The sequence below is a fragment of the Aythya marila genome (assembly GCF_965140915.1).
Source record: "Aythya marila genome assembly, chromosome: 7".
Lineage (NCBI taxonomy): Eukaryota > Metazoa > Chordata > Aves > Anseriformes > Anatidae > Aythya > Aythya marila.
Genome location: NC_139048.1, coordinates 29,199,126 through 29,218,941, shown reverse-complemented (window position 1 = coordinate 29,218,941; position 19,816 = coordinate 29,199,126). Strand labels below are relative to the sequence as shown.

General features: G+C 57.0%; 7 protein-coding genes across 9 annotated transcripts in view; 4 read left to right on the top strand and 3 right to left on the bottom strand.

Moving 5' to 3' along the window:
* Positions 1 to 15,093, bottom strand: part of LOC309879884 (lipase member M-like) — a 49,317-nt gene extending 34,224 nt beyond the window's left edge. Inside the window, exon 1 of the mRNA XM_082764197.1 lies at positions 15,082 to 15,093. The gene's annotated coding sequence lies outside the window, so the exon portion shown is untranslated. The remainder of the gene's footprint in view (positions 1 to 15,081) is intronic.
* Positions 2,091 to 7,439, top strand: LOC309879947 (lipase member M-like; the record flags this gene model as incomplete). Its single annotated transcript, XM_082764303.1, has 9 exons — positions 2,091 to 2,195; positions 3,270 to 3,387; positions 4,044 to 4,242; positions 4,890 to 4,999; positions 5,477 to 5,622; positions 5,991 to 6,137; positions 6,436 to 6,507; positions 6,875 to 6,940; positions 7,141 to 7,439. 9 exons carry the CDS (start codon positions 2,091 to 2,093, stop codon positions 7,372 to 7,374), a joined length of 1,197 nt encoding a protein of 398 aa, XP_082620429.1. The 3' UTR covers positions 7,375 to 7,439.
* On the top strand, positions 7,748 to 10,956 carry PAOX (polyamine oxidase; the record flags this gene model as incomplete). The annotated part of the gene is made up of 7 exons (XM_082764196.1): positions 7,748 to 7,895; positions 7,965 to 8,454; positions 8,556 to 8,755; positions 9,059 to 9,314; positions 9,575 to 9,687; positions 9,865 to 10,022; positions 10,518 to 10,956. The coding sequence occupies 7 exons, from the start codon at positions 7,748 to 7,750 to the stop codon at positions 10,647 to 10,649; spliced, it is 1,497 nt and encodes a 498-aa protein (XP_082620322.1). The 3' UTR covers positions 10,650 to 10,956.
* On the top strand, positions 10,967 to 13,736 carry MTG1 (mitochondrial ribosome associated GTPase 1). Of its 3 annotated transcripts, XM_082764198.1 has the most exons (11): positions 10,967 to 11,222; positions 11,293 to 11,359; positions 11,596 to 11,698; positions 11,782 to 11,862; positions 12,055 to 12,111; positions 12,350 to 12,440; positions 12,527 to 12,588; positions 12,809 to 12,905; positions 13,112 to 13,193; positions 13,284 to 13,396; positions 13,535 to 13,736. In XM_082764198.1, exons 1-11 carry the CDS (start codon positions 11,084 to 11,086, stop codon positions 13,630 to 13,632), a joined length of 990 nt encoding a protein of 329 aa, XP_082620324.1. In that variant the 5' UTR covers positions 10,967 to 11,083; the 3' UTR covers positions 13,633 to 13,736. The 3 variants fall into 3 exon arrangements, 2 of the variants coding, with proteins under 2 accessions (XP_082620324.1, XP_082620325.1); XR_014317858.1 differs by lacking the exon at positions 13,535 to 13,736 and having other exon boundaries at positions 12,696 to 12,905; positions 13,284 to 13,341; XM_082764199.1 differs by lacking the exons at positions 12,350 to 12,440; positions 12,527 to 12,588.
* On the bottom strand, positions 14,239 to 14,679 carry SPRN (shadow of prion protein; the record flags this gene model as incomplete). Its single annotated transcript, XM_082764668.1, has 1 exon — positions 14,239 to 14,679. The coding sequence occupies one exon, from the start codon at positions 14,677 to 14,679 to the stop codon at positions 14,239 to 14,241; it is 441 nt and encodes a 146-aa protein (XP_082620794.1).
* Positions 15,094 to 15,274: 181 nt separating the features above from the next.
* On the top strand, positions 15,275 to 16,972 carry ECHS1 (enoyl-CoA hydratase, short chain 1). Its single transcript, XM_082764288.1, has 8 exons — positions 15,275 to 15,406; positions 15,554 to 15,751; positions 15,831 to 15,958; positions 16,032 to 16,131; positions 16,211 to 16,315; positions 16,391 to 16,510; positions 16,588 to 16,655; positions 16,741 to 16,972. Exons 1-8 carry the CDS (start codon positions 15,295 to 15,297, stop codon positions 16,804 to 16,806), a joined length of 897 nt encoding a protein of 298 aa, XP_082620414.1. The 5' UTR covers positions 15,275 to 15,294; the 3' UTR covers positions 16,807 to 16,972.
* Positions 16,973 to 17,292: 320 nt separating this feature from the next.
* Positions 17,293 to 19,066, bottom strand: LOC309879936 (uncharacterized protein). The gene is made up of 4 exons (XM_082764289.1): positions 18,003 to 19,066; positions 17,864 to 17,922; positions 17,651 to 17,688; positions 17,293 to 17,545 (listed from the first exon to the last, which is right to left on the bottom strand). The coding sequence occupies exons 1-4, from the start codon at positions 18,069 to 18,071 to the stop codon at positions 17,379 to 17,381; spliced, it is 333 nt and encodes a 110-aa protein (XP_082620415.1). The 5' UTR covers positions 18,072 to 19,066; the 3' UTR covers positions 17,293 to 17,378.
* Positions 19,067 to 19,816: the final 750 nt, after the last annotated feature.

Sequence of the window (19,816 nt, the reverse complement as noted above, 5' to 3'; positions counted from 1 at the left end):
CTGGAATTGTCCTCTACACAACTTGTGAAGTCTATCTTATGTAGTGGGACTTTGGTGTTCACAAGAGGGGGAAGACACTTAAGAGGCACAAATATGGACAGAAGTGAGGTAATGAAACAGCAAAGGCTTTCGCACACCTGTTGTGGGAAGGTTGTACCCACACACATAGCTCCTTTCAGTCAGTGATGAGCACTGATAGAAAATTAGTCTTGTGGATGGAGTAACCTGTGTGTGTTTTAAAGAAGTGTGTTTCACAACTCACAGACTGCTCCTGGACTATGGCTGGTATAAATATTAGAAGTCAACCTAATCCTTGTCCAGGAAATATACATGTAAGCAGGGCACCTGGTAGCCAGACAAAGGCTTGGACTTTTGGGTGGCTACTGAGCAGCTACAGAAAAGCGCAGGTTGTAGCATCATGGGCTGCAGGTGGAGAAAGAGCACCTTTGCTCTGTGTAATACACATCGCTTCAGCCAAACAGAGGCATTGCACAAGCTCTCCTTCTCTCTGCAGTCCATCGGCAAGATGCTAAGGTTGGTGCTTTCCCAGAGAACATTACAGAGGTTTTGCAAGTTGCCAGCTGCAAATACAATACTGCTTGGGCCTAAGAGGTATGTAGGGGCTGCCTGGGCCGCTGCCATTTATGAAGGATAGTGTAATGGCCTAGTGTTTTCCACCCACACAGCCAATGAAGTCTGGTCTGACACTCATGTGAGAGGATGGAGAGGTCAGCATGCTTGTGTGGCCTCATGAATCTGGTAGAGAGCCAGACACAGCTGCCGTTTGCCCACATCATTTCATGGGGTCTGTGTGCACAGGCAGTGAGAGCAGCCTGGGTCTTCTCCTTCCTCCACAACCCCTTCTAAGAGGCATTCCCATGGGCACACGGGAGTTAGGAAATGACCTTTTCCAAATGAAATATTTGGATGTTTTTTACTGTGGCTATCATCAGCTTAAGATGAAATTCCATAGCTGAAATTCCTTACTGCGTCACCTCAGCTGTTTCTGAAAATGTAATCCGTTGCAAGCCTGAGAGTTATGACCACAAGACCAAGTGGAGGAAGTTATCAAAGATATGACCCATGCTCACATCCCTTAATTGGAGGACACATGATCTGGTCCAGTGTTGTGCCGACGTAGCAGGGCTCTGACACAACACGCTCCTTTTAATTCTGGTGTTGGTAGAGCTACAACCATTCCCACCACCAGCCTGATCAGATATGACAGTGGGCTCTGCCTGGTAATGTATTTTACTGTAATTCAGATTTGTGTTGGAGCTATCCTGAGGGTGAAAAAGCATTGACTGTTTTTGTTTGTTTGTTTGTTTGTTTTCTTCTTTTTTTTTTCTCAGTAACTTATCTCTAGTTATTAACATAGAGTTATTGTGAACACTGGGAATATTTCAGAGGGCAGATATGTCTCATGGTGTGGGAGACCCACCGGGAGGAGGATGAAGGAAGGTAGAGAGAAAACAGATGGCTGGTGGTTTGAAAAAACAGATTTGCAGCTCACGTGACTGAGTAGAAGTTACACTCTAACTTTTAATAGACTGGCAAAGCATTAGAAATCACATATAATATTAACTGTGTTACGAATATATCTTTGTTCGGGGCAAGAGATTCTAAGGTGATTAAAAACCTTTTTTTTTTTTTTTTTTTCAGGCAACACATTTAATAAATAGTCTTTCTACAAGTCTCTAGTAGTTTCAGTTCATGGGACCCTCGGTGGCTTCTGTGTGCAAAAGCTAAGCAGTAAAGACACAGCAAAAGTATAGATGTGTTTCTTTCGTAGTTCAAATTCTTATTTAGGATTAATTCCCTCCATGTGACAATTGGCCCAACGGCATTTTCCATCACCCTAGTACTTGCATTACATCATCTTTTTACGATTAAAACTTCAAATGGGTCTTGCCCAGTTCCCGATCCAGCCTGTGTGGAGAAGCATGGAGAGCCCTGCAGGGAATCTAAATGAAACCTGGAGATGGGAATCTCCTTTTCTTCCCCAGCACAACCTGTCATTTGTGATCTACAGATATACAGTTATTAATGAATAATAATAATATACTAATAATATTTTACACAGGTGCAAGATGTGGTTGTTCATTGCAACTTTGTTTTTGACACAAACAGCTGCAAACTCAGAAGATGTCATGGAGCACACGAAGGGTGCAAATCCTGAGACATTCATGAATATTGTAAGTTCAGGAGAAGCCTGAATTTCCTCTGTCTGAAGGTTTGCAGATGTGTAGCTAGGGGAAAGAGGGTTGCAGAGGGGTGGAGGGTGTGTGGAGAGCGCTTGTGTAGCTGTGTGTGCTGGGTTTGTACAGCTGAGTAGTATTATGCTGCCTCAAAAACACAATTAACAAGCCCTGCTTCCTGAATGAATCTTTTTCCTCCCAGCATTAAGTGCAATTATAAGCAGGTCAGTTAGAGGAGGCAATAATCACAATGTGGATTGGATCAGATTTCTTCCTTGAGGGTAGAAAGTTTTGCACGCTCCTCTTCTCCTTGTTCAAACAGCTTGGCATTCTCCCATTCCCCTTGATAAGGCTGGAGCTCAGTGAGGAATTAAAAGCCCCACAAGTGAGCCTAAAATGGAGCCAGCGCTGGTGGTGCTGCACCAGGCACAGGCTCACCAGCACACCAGTCCTGGGTTGGAGGCACCAGGGCAGGGCTTTGCATCCAGACCCCTGCTGGCCCCACTCCCAGCTGGGCCAGCACTGCAGATCCAGCAGGCTGCACCTTTAGATGCACTCAGGAGTTTGGCAATGAAATTGCTGAAACCAGCCTCTTCTAGCAACCATGTGAAAATGCAAGCATGGCAATCTGTAGGCTTGATTTCACTGGACTGAAACGTCCCAATCTGTTGAATTTTCAGCATAGATAAAGCTTTGGCAGAGCCACGTGAGTCCTGTGAAAAATCCTACGGAGCTTGTCCTGTTGCCACAAGAGGCACTTCCAGTCAGCCCAGCTCTGCAGGATGGATATGCCCACGATCTTATCTGCCCTGCCAGCTGGCTCAGAGCATGACATGACATGTTTTGCTGCTAGTATCAGGAGCCAGTAAGCCCTTTTGCTTTCAGCCCTCACTTTTGGAGGAATCCAAAGACACGTGATGCATGTTGCAGCTGGGCCCTGCTGCCTCCTGACCCTGAGCAGCCCCACTCCTGCTCAGTCACTGCCCATGCCTCCTCATCCCTTGTAGACCTCAGCATTTGGTATTTTCAAACATTTGATTGGGTTTTCCACCTTGTTTCTTGTTTTCTCAGAGCCAAATGATCTGCTACAGAGGGTACCCCAGTGAGGAGTACGAAGTCCTGACTCGTGATGGTTACTACATCATCCTGAACAGAATTCCTCACGGGAGAGAAAAGCCTGGAAATGGAGGTATGGTTCTGTTTGGCAAGGAAGCCAGCAAAAAAAAGGTGTAACCCACTGATCAGCTACCTGAGATCTGTGTGAAGGGATGAAATTTATCCAGCTAAGGGAGTATATGCTGTTAAAGCTAAAATACTAAATCCATGGCACTTCTCCAATTTACAGCCAAGGTTTTGCCAGCCAGCAAATGGGTGCAGCATGGGAACCCTTTTTATCAAGCAGCAACTTGGCTTCAAGGCTCAGAGGGTGAAGACATATCGTGGGATAATTTAGTTTTACTTTTTCCTCCTAAATCTGTGACTTTGGAATCTGTACTATCCTGGGGACAGGCCTGTAGGCCTGAGCTTTTACATGGTTGCTGTGAGCTGCCTGTGGCCACGGCACTGAGGGTATGGGCATGTTGGACCAGAAGGACCTGGGAGAGACAACAGCAGCTCTCCAGCCTGAGACAACCAGGATAATAGCCACGAGACAACTACCGCAGAGATTTCCTAATGTCCCTGATCTAATGTCTTTCTCCAGGCTTCATCTTCTCAAGGAGATGTCATAACAACATGCATTGCATGTTGTCTGAGCATGCAACAAGGAGGCTGTCTTAGCCTGAATTTGGGTTAAGTAGGAGGATTCTGTTTGAATGAAACATGCTGTTTCTCTTTCAAATCCAGGCCCCAAACCAGTTGTGTTTCTTCAGCATGGGCTACTCGGTGAAGGCAGCAACTGGGTTGAAAATCTGTCTAACAACAGCCTTGGCTTCATACTAGCAGACTCTGGCTATGACGTCTGGCTGGGAAACAGTCGGGGAACACGCTGGTCCCAGAGACACCGGCATCTTTCCACTGATCAGGTTGAATTCTGGGATTTCAGGTAGGCTGGAGTGGATTACAAAAGCTGGCAAACTTTCCTATCTGTCACTAACCTCTGGGCAGAGGTGGGTGCCTCCATGAAGGCAAGTCAGAGCATATAGTCCCAGACATGGCCTCCCCCAGACCTCCCAGTGGAGGCTGGAGGCAGGAAGGCTGGAGACACCTGTGCAAACCCAGCTTGTGATATGGTGCCAGCATCTCCAGGCAGTGGGGTGCTGCAGCCTCTGTAGGTCTCCACCCTGTGGAGACACCAGCTTGCAGTAGACAAGCTAATAATGTAGGTCTGCATTTCACCGTATCACTCTAAAAGACACATGGGCAGGAGCTCTTGAGAAGCAGAGCAGGTGCTGGCACCCTGACCTGCAGAGCCAGTTGTGGGTCTTCAGAGCTGTCATGTGTTGCACCTGAAATGCTGTGTTGCACTGCTGGCTGGGGTCTGCACAGTTTCCCAACTACGGTTATGGGAGGACTAAGCCTTTTCAAGGAACGATGAGGCCATGGTAGGAGAGATGCCTTCGGATCTCATGTAGTTCCACCCACCACAGAGCTCTTCTTGGCCATGAGAATTTTCTACTGGAAAATTACCCTCAGATGTCAAAGCCTTCTGTATATATACCTTGTAACTGACATGCTATTCCTGTATTGCAGTTTCCATGAAATGGCTATGTATGACCTCCCAGCAATGATCAACTTTGTTCTGCGGAAGACCGGCCAGAAGCAGATATATTACGTGGGCTACTCTCAGGGTGCCACTATTGGTGTGTTAGAAAGGGTTGGACATCACCTTTCTCTCCACAGCAGGGAAGGCATGGCCCGTACCACCTTGAAAACAATAATTTTTCCATATGTGAACAGAAATTCTAGAGAGGTCCTATCTTTGTGAACAGCCGAGCAGGCACATGAGGGCAATGTTCAGAAGGTCTCTTGCAGTGAGGAATCCCTCAGCAGCAGTGCTTTCTATAAAGGAGAACTGGGAGGACCAGCATGTTCCAGATCAGTAGGAAAATTTCTTGGTGACCTCAGTAAGCTCCTGAAAACCAAATTTCAGTCCAGAAAATCGAATTGCAATGTTCCGCACCAAACACAGAGGCATTTTGCATGGAGGTCACAGTTTGTGCTTTCTGATGAAGCACGCATTGTTGTTTTTTTTTCACCAGCTAGGCCACCACAGGTATGAGAGAACATAAGAGAGAACAAAGACCAACAAGTCTCATATTGTTTTTCTGTTTTCTCAGCATTCATAGCGTTTTCATCCATGCCAGAACTGGCTCAGAAAATCAAAATGTTTTTTGCCCTGGCTCCTGCAGTGTTAATTAAGCACGCCAAAAGTCCAGTTATGAAAATGTCGTTCCTGCTTGACAGACAATTCAAGGTATTTCAGGTATGAAATATGGTCCCTACTCTACTCCCTTGAGCTCAATTTTAATGACAGTGAGAAACAAATCCAGTGCTTTCAGCCCACCAGAGAGGTGGAGTGAAAGAGAAGAGGCAAGAACATCGATTTCCCCAGCGTGCCTTCCACCAGCACATGGGCAGCACAACGTTCAGCAACCTGCACGCATCCCAGCAGGGCGGAGGGTAGAGGGAAGCAGGTTTTGCTCCCACAGGCACCCTGTGCAGCACGTCCCCTTACAGGACAGCTCATGGGGACACCGCAGGGCTCTGGCAAGCCGGGTTGCAGAAGACAGGCTGAGGGGTGGGTGCAGAAAGAGAAATGCAAGCAGTTACCTTTGCTCTTTGTTTCCCCAGCTCTTGCTGGGCCAAACAGACGCCTCACTGCGAATGAGGAAGCTCTGGAGATTTCTTCCTGACTTGTGCAGGCACCCAGTCTTGCACAAGCCCTGTGCCACCCTGTTGTTCCTGCTGGGAGGCTACAATGAGAAGAACCTCAACATGGTATGTGTGCCTCTGTACCCCTCTTGCTGCCACCCCAAAAGAAGAAGTCCACAAGCTTTCTGCACGTGCACTGCTTGTCCCCAGGAGACATGCTAAACCTCCTGGCAGCGCAAGGAAGCACCACAGCCGCACCACAGAGCAATTGATTTTTAATGGAAATTATATTTCTGAACCTGAACCAAGTCTATATGCAGCACAACTCAGCAGCGGCTGTTTTGGAAAATGCATTGTCTGGCAACTGTTGTCATTGGTCCTAACTATTTGCAAGGAATGATATCTTGAATGTTTTTCCCTGCAGACCCGGCTGGATGTATACACAGCCCACTATCCTGACAGGACATCTGTCAAAAACATGATACACTGGGCCCAGGTAGGTTCCCTGAAAGAGAGCAGAAGGACATTGAGTGTGTGAAAGTAAAGTCACCAACAGAAAGTTCTCTTGCAGCACCCAGCACACAAAACACTGCTGGCGAGAAGGGTCACACAGGTGCAAGGGTAGCACGAAATCATGTGCAACCCATTGCTTTGTGAACTTGGCAGCTATGGACACAGGAGGTCAAATCACCACCCCTGTACAAGAGGAAGGTCTGGCTCTGTGGGGATGCTACCCCACTGTGAAACATCAAACACCCTCTTGCAAAGTAGTCCCTCAAGGAGGCTTTGAGATGTGGGACTTTTGCAGCTGCACTGAGGGGCCCCACTGCGCATCTCACTGCAGTTTGGTCCTCTCCTCCCAGGTGATGACCTCAGGAGACTTCAAAGCCTTTGACTATGGCAGTGAAAACCAAGCAATATACCACCAGGTAGGAGGAGGCTGCAGCGCTGGTGTCTGGAGGAGGGAGGTGGTCAGGTGGCAGTGGCAGGGGCTGGGGAAACCCCCTTGCATTCATTCCCCAGGATGTCCCCATCCAAAACCACTGCCAGCGTCACGCCGAGTCTGTCCCAGATGTTGCAGGGCTGGGTTAGCTTGTGGGGGTTCTCAGACGTGTCTGTGTCTCTCCAGGAGATACCTCCCTCCTACCAGCTGGAGAAGATGACTGTGCCCACTGCAGTGTGGTCAGGGGGTGAGGACTGGGCAGCCGACTGGAGGGACGTGCACCTGCTGCTGCCCCGCATCGCCCATGTCGTCTCCTACGTGCACATTGCTGACTGGAACCACTGGGACTTCATCTGGGGTTTGGATGCCCCCAGGCGCCTCTACAGCCACATCCTGGCCCTGATGGAGAGGTCCCGGTAGAGCGGGACCCAGCTCAGCAGGCCAGTTGCATCTGGACACGGGGAGGCTGGGTGCTGGGAGCAGCCCCTGTCTGTGGCAGCGAGGAGATGGATCGAGCCAAACCTTCCTCAGCTGCCACAGGGGGCTTGGGGTGGATGCGGGGAACATGGGGCCAGATGACAGCGGTGCCACTGCCAAACCGCCTGCTCCTGCTCTGCATGTCCCCACCCTGCTGCGTGCTGCAAAACCCATACCCGCACATCCAGAAAAACAAAATAAATATAAATAAATAAATAAACACATTGCTTGAAGGGGACGAGACAGGGCTGTGGCGCTGCCGCAGCTCCCCACAGCCATGCAGATCCGGGGTGGCCCCGGAAGCGGCACGGGCCCCATGGAGGCTGGCGGCGGGCGGCGGGTGCTGGTGGTGGGCGCGGGGCTGGCGGCGCTGGGGGTGGCGCAGCGGCTGCAGGGCCCTGGCGCTGTGCGGCTGCTGGAGGCGGGGAGCCGCGTCGGGGGCCGCATCTGGAGCCACCCTTTTGGTAGGTAGTGAGGTGGAGGGGGGGCTCCGAGCTCGGGAGCCCCGGGGTGAGCCCGTCCCCCTCCTGCAGCCTCGGGGCTGGCGGAGCTGGGCGCGCACTGGATCCACGGGCCCTCGGAGGGGAACCCCGTCTTTCACCTGGCCTCCTGCTACGGCCTGCTGGGGCCCAGCGCTGCCGAGAAGGAGAACCAGCAGGTGGAGGCTGGGGGGCACCCGCTGCTGCCCTGTGTCACCTACGGCAGCTCAGGGAAGGTGCTGAGACCCGAGCTGGTGAGCAGCACCCGCGCTCTCTTCTCTGAGCTGCTGGGCTCGGCCCAGGCCTTCCTCCATGCCAAGGAGCTGCCTGCTGCCGGTGTGGGGCAGTACCTGCGGGCAGAGCTCGCCCGGCTGGCCCCCACCTGGGATGAGAATGAGGACAGCAAGCGGCTCCGGCTGGCCATCCTCAGCACCTGTCTGAAGCTGGAGTGCTGCATCAGCGGCACCCACAGCATGGACCTGGTGGCCCTGGGGTCCTTTGGGGAGTACACCTCGCTGCCCGGCCTTGACTGCACCTTCCCAGGGTAAGTGTGGGGCAGGGAGCAGAGGGAAGCCCCTGGTGGGGTCCCACACAGGGTGACCAAGCAGGGCAGGCAGGCATCCCGGTTGTCATCCTCTCCCACAGCGGCTACAGCAGCCTGCCCGACCGCATGCTTGCAGCTCTGCCTGAGGGCACCGTCCTCCTCAACAAGCCAGTGAAAACCATCCAGTGGCAGGGGTCCTTCTGTGAGAAGGGGGATGTGGCGAGGATCTTCCCCGTCCGGGTGGAGTGCGAGGACGGTGACTCCTTTCTCGCTGACCACGTCATCATCACCATCCCGCTGGGTGAGACCACCGATTCCCTGCCCTGCCCATCCCTTGGCACCCACAGTCCCTGCCCCACACCACGAGGGGATGTTCCTGTGCGCTGCTGCTGGCTGGCAAGGCTGAATATGGGCAGGATTGGCCTGAGCCCCTTCCCAGCCTCCCCTTCCCATGGACCATGAGGAGAAAGTATCCCAAACCCAAGCACTGCGGCCCTATCCCCTTCCCTGACTGCTGCATCACCCTGCTGAGCCCCACTGCCACCCCAGGCTCAGTGAGCAGCTGGATTGCAGTGGAAGGAGCTGCCTGATCTTTTCTCTGTAGGTTTCCTCAAAGAACACCATCACGACTTTTTCCAGCCCCCCCTGCCCAAGTGGAAAGCAGAGGCCATTCGCCGCCTGGGCTTCGGCACCAACAACAAGATCTTCCTGGAGTTTGAGCAACCCTTCTGGGAGCCTGAGCAGCAGCTCTTGGAAGTGGTGTGGGAGGACGAATCACCCCTTGCAGAGCCCAGCACTGACCTGGAAGCCGGCTGGTTCAAGAAGCTCATCGGCTTTGTGGTCCTCCAGCCACCAGAGCAGTATGTGGCTGGGCACTTCAGCCCCACACCACGGCATCTCTGCAGTGCTGGCAGGCAGTGCTGTGTTTGGGCACCTTCAACGCAACGTGAATGAGTGTCTCGGTCCCGTCTGTGGTGTCAAGCCTTCACAGAGCCGCTGTCACCTCTGGCTGCAGCACAGTGGGAACGGTGGTGTTCCCAGGGCAGAGAGGGCTCTTGCCTGCGCGGAACTAGCCCCATTGCCTTCCATCCTGACAGGTGCCCTCCTCTCCCTCCCCCAGGCTTGGGCACGTCCTCTGTGGCTTCATTGCTGGGAAGGAGGCAGAGTACATGGAGACGCTAAGCGATGCAGAGGTTCTCCGCACCATGACCAACGTTCTCCGCACGCTGACAGGTACCTGCTCCCCTACCCACTGCTGCCCAGTGGGGCCAGGGTGCCTTCGGAGATGGAAGATCCCCTAAATCTCCATGCAAGAGCTCCCAGGCTGCTTAGGCAGAAGGCTGGCGGACTCTCCCAACACCCAGAGTGGTGCTGGGAGGACAGGTCTCAGCTTTGTCCCCATGTGTGTAGGGAACCCAAGCCTGCCTGCTCCCCAGAGCATTCTCCGGTCCCAGTGGCACAGTGCACCCTACACCCGGGGCTCCTACAGCTACGTGGCTGTTGGCAGCTCAGGGGATGACATTGATGCGCTGGCCCAGCCTCTGCCTGATGACGCATCAGACCCCAGGGTAATTATGCCGGGAAATGGCGGGTGTATGGGACCCATGGGACAGCCGCCCTGGTGCTGTTCCTCTGACTGGGCAGAGATGTGTGGGGATGGGTGGCCACAGGTGGGAACAGGGTACCCCAAGGACAGGGGGTACAAGGACAGATAGATGGCTTCTGCTCTGTTCAGGAGTCCATGACGCTTGAGTCCTCCTGCCAAGCTTCAGGGATGAGGGGGGTACCCCATTCCCATACACTCTGGGGATGTGCAGCTCCCCCCCACCCGCTTCCCAGCACCCTCAGGCCACGCAGTATTCCTCCTTGGCCTCTGCCACCGTGCTTGCAGCGCACAGAGGTGCCCACCTCTTGCTCTCCGCACAGCAGGTTGTGCATGCGAGTGGGCACCCCCCCCCCACGCCGGACCCCGGGGACGGGAGGCCTTTGGGTCCTGGGGGAGCTGCTTCAGCACAACCCCGCCCCCCGGGGGAGCTCACCTCCCACCGCCCACCTCCCCGCAGCCGCTGCAGCTCCTCTTCGCCGGCGAGGCCACCCACCGCACCTTCTACTCCACTACGCACGGGGCGCTGCTGTCGGGCTGGCGGGAGGCCGACCGCCTCAACCGGCTCCCGCGAGCCGCCGAGCGGCAATAAACCCGCCTTGCCGCAGCGATCCGAGCCTCCTTTATTGAACCCGGCGCCGCCGGGGGGGGGGGGGCGCAAGTCCCGCAGCGCCGCTAGTACCAGTTGGTGCTGGCGATCATGAAGCGCACGTCGTCCAGCGGGGCCGTCGCCGGGCCGGGTTGCGGGGCGGGCTGCGGGGCGGGCTCCGCGGCGGGCGGCTGGGGGGCGGCGGCGGGCGGCTGGGGGGCGGCGGGGACCTCGGGGGGCGCCCCTCGGGCCCCTCCCGGCCCCGCCGCCGAGGCTTCGCCCCCCGCCGCAGGCGCTGCAGCGCGCGGTGTCGCCATGGCTCTAGGAACGGCGCGGGGCGGGGAGAGGTGAGGCCCGGCCCCGATCCCGGTCGCGAGCCCGCCCCCCGCGGCCCGCTCCTCCCTTGCGCGCCCGCTGCCGCTGCCGCCGGCGCCGCCATGACGGGGCGGGCGGGATCGCTGAGAGCGGCCGCCGCCGCCGCGGGCGGGCCTCGCTGGGGGCCAGGCGCCTTCCGAGCTCGTTTCGACTTCGGCGGTCGCGACGTGGCCTCCTGGTTCCCCGGGCACATGGCCAAAGGTGAGGGCCCGGCGGCGGGCGAGCCCCTCAGCGGGCGCCCCGCTGCTCACCACCCGGCGCTGCGTTCCAGGGCTGCGGCAGATGCGGGGCTCCCTGCGGCGCGCAGACTGCCTGGTCGAGGTGCACGACGCTCGCATATCCTCCGCCACGCCACCCTCCCCGGCACCTCGCCCCGCGTTGACACCAGCACCGTGTCCCATCGCCTCCTGGTGCCCTGGCCTAAGTCCCTTAACCCTCCCCCCCCCCCCCGTACAAGCCCTGTAACCCCCAAATTAGCCCCCGGACCACACTCCCACCCCCCCAGCCCTTCTGTTTTCCCCAGTATCTGCCCCTGCTGCCAGCATGCAGTTGTTCACCTTAGCAGTGAGTACATCCCGCTGTCAGGCCGTAACCCCATGCTGCAGGAGGCACTGGGCATCCGCCCACATGTTCTGGTTCTGAACAAGATGGACCTGGCCGACCCTCGCCAGCAGCTGGTGAGCAGGAGGGGTGCTGGAGCTGGCCAGGGTCCTGGTGGGGCTACTACAGGACAGTGCCAGAAGTGCCTCTGTCTCCACAGAAAGTCCTGGAGCAGCTGAAGCAGCAGGGATGTTCTCACGTTGTCTTTGCTGATTGTCAGCGGGACAGCAATGTCAAGAAGGTAACGGGACAGCAACCCCAGTGTGGCTCCCCGTTATGCCATGCTGTGGGGAGGTGACACGTAGTAGCATGCCTGGTGACCAGCATCACTGGGCCACAGTATTCCACATCTCCAAGGCTGGCTCCAATTGGCCAAGGTGCCCCATCCTCTCCTTGGCCCCAAGTAAGAACCCTTCTCCCTGCTTCCCTGCAGATTGTCCCCCTGGTTGCCAAGCTCGTCAGCAGCAGTCCCCGCTATGACAGGGCCGAGGTGAGAAGAGACGAGACTGCAAGCATGTGTGCAATGTCACTCTGGGCCTGCGGTCTTAGTGCCCCACCAGCAAGCGGGTGACCAGGGAATCAGGGCTGCAGGCACCTCCCTCTCCCGCTGAGGAGAGGGTGCTGCATGCCTGGAAGTGCTGGCAAACACTGGGCTGCTTCTGTGTGGCTGCTGAGGTGTAGCTGGCTGGTAACCAGCTTCTGCCTGCGCGTATCCCCCTTGCTTCCAGAATGCTGAGTACAACATCATGGTGATCGGTGTGCCCAACGTGGGCAAGTCATCACTCATCAACTCACTGCGGAGGCTGCACCTCAGAAAGGGTATTTCTCTGGCGCAGGAAGGAGCCACTGGCATAGCCGTGCCGAGGCATGTCACTTGTTTCCCTCACTCTCTCCTTTCCCCAAAGGAAAAGCCACCGCAGTTGGTGGTGAGCCGGGTGTCACCAAGGCAGTGCTGACCAGAATTCAGGTACTGTCCCTTTTCTCCCTGCCAGCTGGGTGGGTGCTGGCCTTGGAGAAGGGCCTGAGCGCTTGCATGTCCTCAGAAGCCTGTCAAGGTACCCCGTTACTTTGCAGCAAGACTCCAATGAAGAGCTCAGCTTGTTAGTGGTGTCACCACCCCTGCCTGAGCCTGTGTTAGTAATTACTGGACCACATGTCTGTATAACAGCCCCGCCGTCCCACTGCAGGTCTGCGAGACACCCCTTATGTACCTGGTGGACACTCCTGGAGTGCTGCCCCCAAAGCTGGGGGACATGGAGATGGGCATGAAGCTGGCACTGTGTGGTAAGATGCATTCAGGGCATGAGCTGGCACTGGCCACTGGGCAGAGCAGCACCACTGTCCGCAGCCAACACTTGAGGGCTTTGTGTCTGGCCTAGTGTCCACAGGTGATGCATGGGTGCAGGGAGAGGTGACAGGGCTGGGAGTGGGGCTGCCATAGCGCAGAGCTGAGGCAGGCTGAAGTTGCTGGGACTTGCCCTCTCTTCCAGGAGCTATCCGTGACCACCTGGTCGGGGAGGACATCATGGCTGACTACCTGCTATACACACTGAACAGGCAGCAGCAATTTGGGTGAGCATGGCGTGGAGACGGGGAGAAGCTGGAGGCACCCTTAGGCACAGCCACCTGCTGGGCTAGGTGGCAGCCACGTCTTTCTGGCAGGTACGTGCAGCACTATGGGCTGCCTGAGGCCAGTGATGACATTGGGCATGTGCTGAAGCATGTGGCGCTCATCCTGGGCAAGACGCAGAAGGTGAAGGTGCTCACGGGAACAGGTGAGGAGTGTGGGGCATTCTGTGGTCTTGGGGGGTCTTGTGGTCTTGGGTTTTGGGGGATTGTAGGGCTGTGGACTCTGCTGAGTGCTTGCACCAGCCTCTGGCACCTTCCTTCACATTAGCTGCCTCCTTCTCCAGGGAATGTCAATGTGACGATGCTCAACTACTCAGCTGCTGCTTACGAGTTCCTGCGTGCCTTCCGTGCCGGACGCCTGGGCAGGGTGACGCTGGACTGAAGGATGGGGTCAGCGTGGGCTCACCAAGGGGTGCAGAGATCTCAGCAGCAGCAGGGAGGCAGGCCCTGGTAGCATGGGGGTATGATTAAAGTGGCTCTTGCTGATCTGTGCCTTGCTGGAACTCGTGTCTGGGGGGCGAGGGGGTTGGCTGTGCCATAGGCCTTGCCCTGTAGTGTTGCTATGGGGGATGAGGTGCCTCAGTGATGGCTGTGGCCACCCTGCAAGGACTGGGGGAAGTGGGTGCCTCGAGCAGAAACCAAACACTGCAGTCACAACCTCCAGCCCCAGATGAAACCACTGTGGCCCTGGAACAGGGGCTTCGGCTGCCCCAGGGCACTCAGCTTGTGCCACCCATCCCGTATTCGGTGCCTGGGCTGCAGCCAGTCACGTGTACTTTCTGCCTGGGTTTATTGCTGCGTTGTCACTGTCAAACCATCGAGAATCCCATGTGCGAAGGGGTGGTACAAACAGGGGCGTCTGAGGTGGTGGGGTTTAACATTGGCGCAGGCAGGCCATGAGCCCGGGGCTCTGTGGGGTCCTGGCCCACAGCGGGGGGCACCTCTGGCCAGGCGTGGGTGTCTGGTCCTTGCTGGGGGATGGGAAGGATCAGGCCACCAAGCGGTGCAGAAGGGCAGCGAGTGGGCAGAGCCAGGAGGCAACCTGACCCCAGGCCACCCAGCCCGGGGCCACCGAGGTCCACGCGCCAGCTGTTGCATTGCCCTCGCGGTACTCGATGCTGTCGTCAGGCCCACTGGCCAGCCGGCCTTGCTGCAGTGCAGCCCCTGCTGCCGCCCCGCCAGCAGCCGCCGCTGCCGCAACGCGCAGGGCCCCACCGTAGCGGGGCAGGGCCCTCAGCCGGCTGCGGGCAGCCCCCCTCGCCCTGCCCCGCGCGGAACCCCGGGCACCCCCGCGCCCGCCCTTGCCGGCGGCCACATCGCAGAAGGTGGCGGTGAGCAGCATCAGCGACCAGCACCACGCCAGGCGCCGCCTCATTCCACAGGACCTGCGCGCAGGGATGGCCAGGCTGCATGGGTGCGTGGCAGGCATGCGAGCACGTGCAGAGCGTGCCGGGGTTGCACGCGTGCCCTCGCTTATGCGACGCTCGTGGGGTGTGTGGGCGTAGCACGTGCGGCAGCGCACGGGCTGCACGCGCGCACCCTGCTGAGTCTTGCACGTGCGTGCGCGTGCACGCACGGGCTTACACACATGTGGCACAGCCTCGTGTGCTCCCGTGTCCCTCTGGCGCGCCCGCGTGCGGGTTCGCGCTCAGCCCCGAGAGGAGGCTGTGGGCACTGCCGTGCGGCCGCGTGCCCGCGCCCGTGCCCAAATCACGCCGGCGGTCGCGCGCGCTCCCCTCTCCTTCCCTCCCGCGCCTCGCCGGCGTGCACCACCGCGGCCGCGCGCTTCCAGACACGCGCGCGATGGCTCCCGCCCGCGCCCCGCGCTCACCGGGACAGGGCCCGCCGCTGGTTCCCCTCCGGTCTGGCCGTGCCGCGGGAGGGAGCGGGGCTGCGCGGCCGGTGCGCGCCCACGCGCGGCGCGGGGCGGGGCCGCGCGCTAGTCGAGGGGCGCGCCGCGGGGCGGGGCCGCGCCAGCCAATGGGCGCTCCGCGGGGCCGGGGGGCGTGGCCTCGGCCGCCATCCGGCCCCGCGCTCCGCAGACATGGCCGCCGCCGTGCGCGCGCTCCTCCGTCCCGCCGTCTCCTGCCGCCGCCTGTGCGTCCCCGTCTTGCCGGGCCGGCGTCTGCCGGCGGCGCGGGGCTGCAGCAGCGCCGGTGAGCGGGGCTCCGGGCAGCGGGAGCGTCCCGCGGGGCAAAGGGCGCCGCGCCCGGCGAAGGTCGCCCTGAAATGGCGGCGCGGCGTGGGGGGCGGGGGGGCGCGGGGGGACGCGGCGGCGTGACCGGTTACCGGGCCGCGGGCAGGGCCCCCCTTCCAGTTCCTGCAGGTGCAGAAGGCGGGGAGCAAGGGCAACGTGGGCCTGATTCGGCTGCAGCGGCCGCAGGCGCTGAACGCCCTCTGCGAGGGGCTGATGGCGGAGCTGCAGCGGGTGCTCGACGCCTTCGAGGCCGACGCGCAGGTGGGCGCCATCGTCATCACCGGCAGCGACAAGGCCTTCGCAGGTAGCACCGCGGCTGCCCGCCTCCCTGCCCTGCCTGCCTTGGGGTCCCCATGCCATGAGCACCCCTGCTCCCATTGCAGCCGGCGCAGACATCAAGGAGATGCAGGGCAAAAGCTTCCAGCAGTGCTATGGCGGCGCTTTCCTGGCTGGCTGGGACCGGGTGGCCACTGTCCGGAAACCCACTATCGCTGCTGTCAACGGCTATGCCGTGAGTGTCCCGTTGTCCCTGCGTGCCCTGCGCCGCGTGCCCCACGCCCGTGCTAACCCCGCTGTGTGGCCAGCTGGGCGGTGGATGTGAGCTGGCCATGATGTGCGACATCATCTACGCTGGAGAGACGGCACAGTTCGGGCAGCCTGAAATCCTGCTGGGAACAATCCCAGGTGAGCGCGGGTGTCACAGCTCGGCAGGGCAGGGACAGCTGGGGGTCCCCGCCCACTGTGCCCATCACCCCTTCCCCAGGTGCTGGTGGGACGCAGAGGCTAACCAGGGCAGTGGGAAAGTCGCTGGCCATGGAGATGGTGCTCACTGGGGAGCGGATCTCAGCAGCGGAGGCCAAGGCAGCAGGTAGGGATGTGAGCAAGGCCAGCATCACAGCAACACCCCCCTGACCCTGCTGCCAGCTCCCTGCTTTTCCTCTAGGTCTTGTCAGCAAGGTCTTCCCCGTGGACAAGCTGCTGGACGCGGCCATCAGCTGTGCTGAGAAGATTGCCAGCAACTCCAAGCTGGTGGTGGCTATGGCAAAGGAATCTGTCAATGCTGGTATGGGTTTTTAGGGGTAGGGAGCACCGTGGGAGGTGCTGGCTGCATGGTGTCCCCATCTTCTCTCCCTTTCCCAGCCTTCGAGACAACACTGGCGGAAGGGAACAGGACAGAGAAGCGTCTCTTCTACGCCACCTTTGCCACCGTGAGTGTAGGGCCGGCCCTCGGTGCATTGTGTGGGTGGAGCAGGCCCACGGTCTCCCCTCCTCCAGCCTCTACTCTTCCACCAGGATGACCGCAAGGAAGGGATGACGGCATTTGTGGAAAAGCGCAAAGCAGACTTCACTGACAGCTGAGCTGCAATGGCACAGGTGTCGGCTGCCGTTTGTCACCCGTGTGCCTCAGCTGGATGTACACCCCACCCCCAGCACCACATCACCCCAATTACCTCTGCGCTAGGCAAGGCAATCCCTGTCAGGGAGTTAGACATCACTATTAAAAGGCTTTCCTGGTGCTGCCGCAGCATTGGTGTCCTTGCTGGTAGCCAGGCAGGGGCCCGCCCAAGCTGGGAAGTGTTGGGGTTTGCTGAGGTCCCCACGCTGCACCGGGGTGATGGGCTGAGCCCCCCCCAGCCTGTCGAAGTTCCCCAAAGCTGAGAATTTTGGGGCTGCACTGTGGTACAGAATCATAGGATCGTTAAGCTCCAGCTGTCCTGCTACCACCAATATTACCCACTAAAGCCACATGCCCCTAAGTACCACATCCAACCTTTCCTTAAACACCCCCAGATAGTACAGAACTGTAGAACTGTGCTCCTGGCAGAAACGAGGAGACAACCAGGATAAGGAGTGCGGAGAGTTTTTATTGGGGGGGCACCTGGGGAGGGCAGAGCCTCTCGTCTGCAGCCCAGGCAGGGCCACAGTCCTACTCAGCCATGGTAGAGGTGGTCACGGTCCTTCTCAGGGCCATTCTGCACCTCCATGGACATAACCAGGGGTTTCCCGAGGTCAGCAGGCTCCTCAGCCTCAGCCTCCACTACAGAGTGGTAGAGGTGGTCGCGGTCCTCCTCCGGTCCCACCTGGACTTGGGGTGACCCTGCAGGGGGGAAGAGAGGTTTTAAGTGGCCAAGGTGGTGGCAGAGGGCCTGGGCGCTGCCAGGGCAGACCATGTTACTTGCTCCAGTATCCTTGGCCCATTCACCTTGCTCTGGTGGCTCCACCGCTCTTCGACCCAGGAGGCTGGAAGGGAGAGCAGAGGCAGCATGTAGGACAGCAGGGCAGGCAAATCACATGTAGCAAGAGCAATGCATTCCCCCTGAGGTGCCTTATGCTTGGGGGTGTTGTTTTGCCTGCTGCTTTTCCCAGCCAGATCCTCCACCACCCCCCTGAACAGTGGTGCCATGATATTTCTTACATTTCCTTCACCTCATCCAGGTCCATGTCCACATCCTCCCCAACGGGGCCACCAAGAGCCTGCAGGAGAGAGGGGGGCATGCATGAGGGCAGTGGCTCCTCGCATCAGAGTTCCTTGTGCCGCAGAGGCTCAAGCTCACCTGGGTGCCCCCGGGGGCCAGCAGGAGGAGAGCGGTGCCCAGCAGGATGGCCGTGCCGCACAGAGCCATGGCTGCCTCTGCCCGCGCCTGGCCTTTGCCCCGCACTTTATCCTCAGGTGCGGTGCAGCCACGTGTCTGTCTCCTGGTGCTCCATGGGGAAGCAGTGCCAGTGCACCCTGACCTGCACTGCTGCACCTGCACCCTACTTTACACTGGGACTCGTGCACTTCACTATGCACGACTACAGCTGCAACCTGCTGTGCACTACTGGGCTTTTCTGTGCAGGTGGGTGAGCAGTACATAAGGGGGCCATTGGTGTTTTAAGAAAGGAATTGGCCGTCAGCAGGACATTGAGATGGTCTGTCCATGTGGGCCTGTGTTTTGTGGCTTGCACCCAAAGCCCCCGGGAGGTGACGGTGTGTTGCGAAGCACGGACGAAAGCACGACAGACACCAGCAGAGTCAGATCATGCTTCACCATTTTATTGCCCGAATAGTCCAACTTTTATAGTGAATTTTACAGGGGTGGACAGTGTTTCACACAAGATTATTGGTCAAAAGCACTCAGACAAACCGTTAAGAAAATAACACCACCTGCAAGAAAAGAACCCCCCTTTTGATTAGAAGTTAGGAAAACAACCCCCTTTGTGCTTTACGGCCATGTAGGCCTAGTCCTTGAGGCCAGCTGCTGATAACAATATTTTCTGAGTTCCTTAATTGGGTGATGTGGGAGTCATTGCCGTGGGAGCTTCTCACAGTTACTCTGGCAGCCTGGTTTGCTCAGCTACAGCAGGCCCTGAGATTTCTAAGGCCTACCCTGGTTGCTTAAAGCAAGCTTAGATCGAACAATTATGCCAATTCCCAACAATTCCCCCGTTTTCTTTTAGTACAGGCAGTACTTGGTTTTACAGTAGGTGTCAAATATACAATATAACACAACTATATAACTTAACCCTAATAATACTATAATTACTGTAAGCATTTAATGGTAACACAATCTAATAGAAAGTAACACAATTTAATAGTGACACACTTAAACCTAATCCCCCTTTGACTAATCCCAGTAACCATCTGTGCATTGTTTCAAACAAATCAGTGAACTATTGATTAAAAGGATTGATATCATATTGAATCTTTCTAATAAATCTTTTGATAATTTTTGCCGGCCTGCACTATGGTAACAATAACCTGTACTAAGGCTATATTCCAGAATCCTGCACTTTGGCAATGACAACCTGTATTATGGTTATATTCCGGAATCCTGCACTAAGGCAACGATAACCAGTACTAGGGCCATATTCCGGAATCCTGCACTATGGCAATAACCTGCACTATGGCAAACCTGCACTAAGGCAATAACCTGCACTGTGGCAAACCTGCACTATGGCAATAACCTGCACTATGGCAAAAGCGCGCTCTTATTCACATAGTACAATCACACATACAGAGCACAATCGCACACCCAGAGGCCTCTGGCACATCTCACTCTCAATCATACCACAAGAACATAATTTAGAATGATAAGCAAACAAACAAGTATTTTCTCTCATTGTGTTCCTCGTGAAATGACTTGCAACACTTTGTTTTAAAACCTTACTCTTACACAAATACTTTCAACACAAAATACCTGGACATTTAAGAATAACACACACAATTATTAACACTCCAGTTAGTATCCCTCCAGCAGCTGAAAACATACTGTTTGTCTGCAGCTTCAGGAGATCTTTGTCTGCTCCTGCGGTGAGCAGCTGAGAGTGGAGTCCCCTCCGAACAAAACGCTCAGGGTGCACCTAGGGGCGTCCACACCACAGCCGA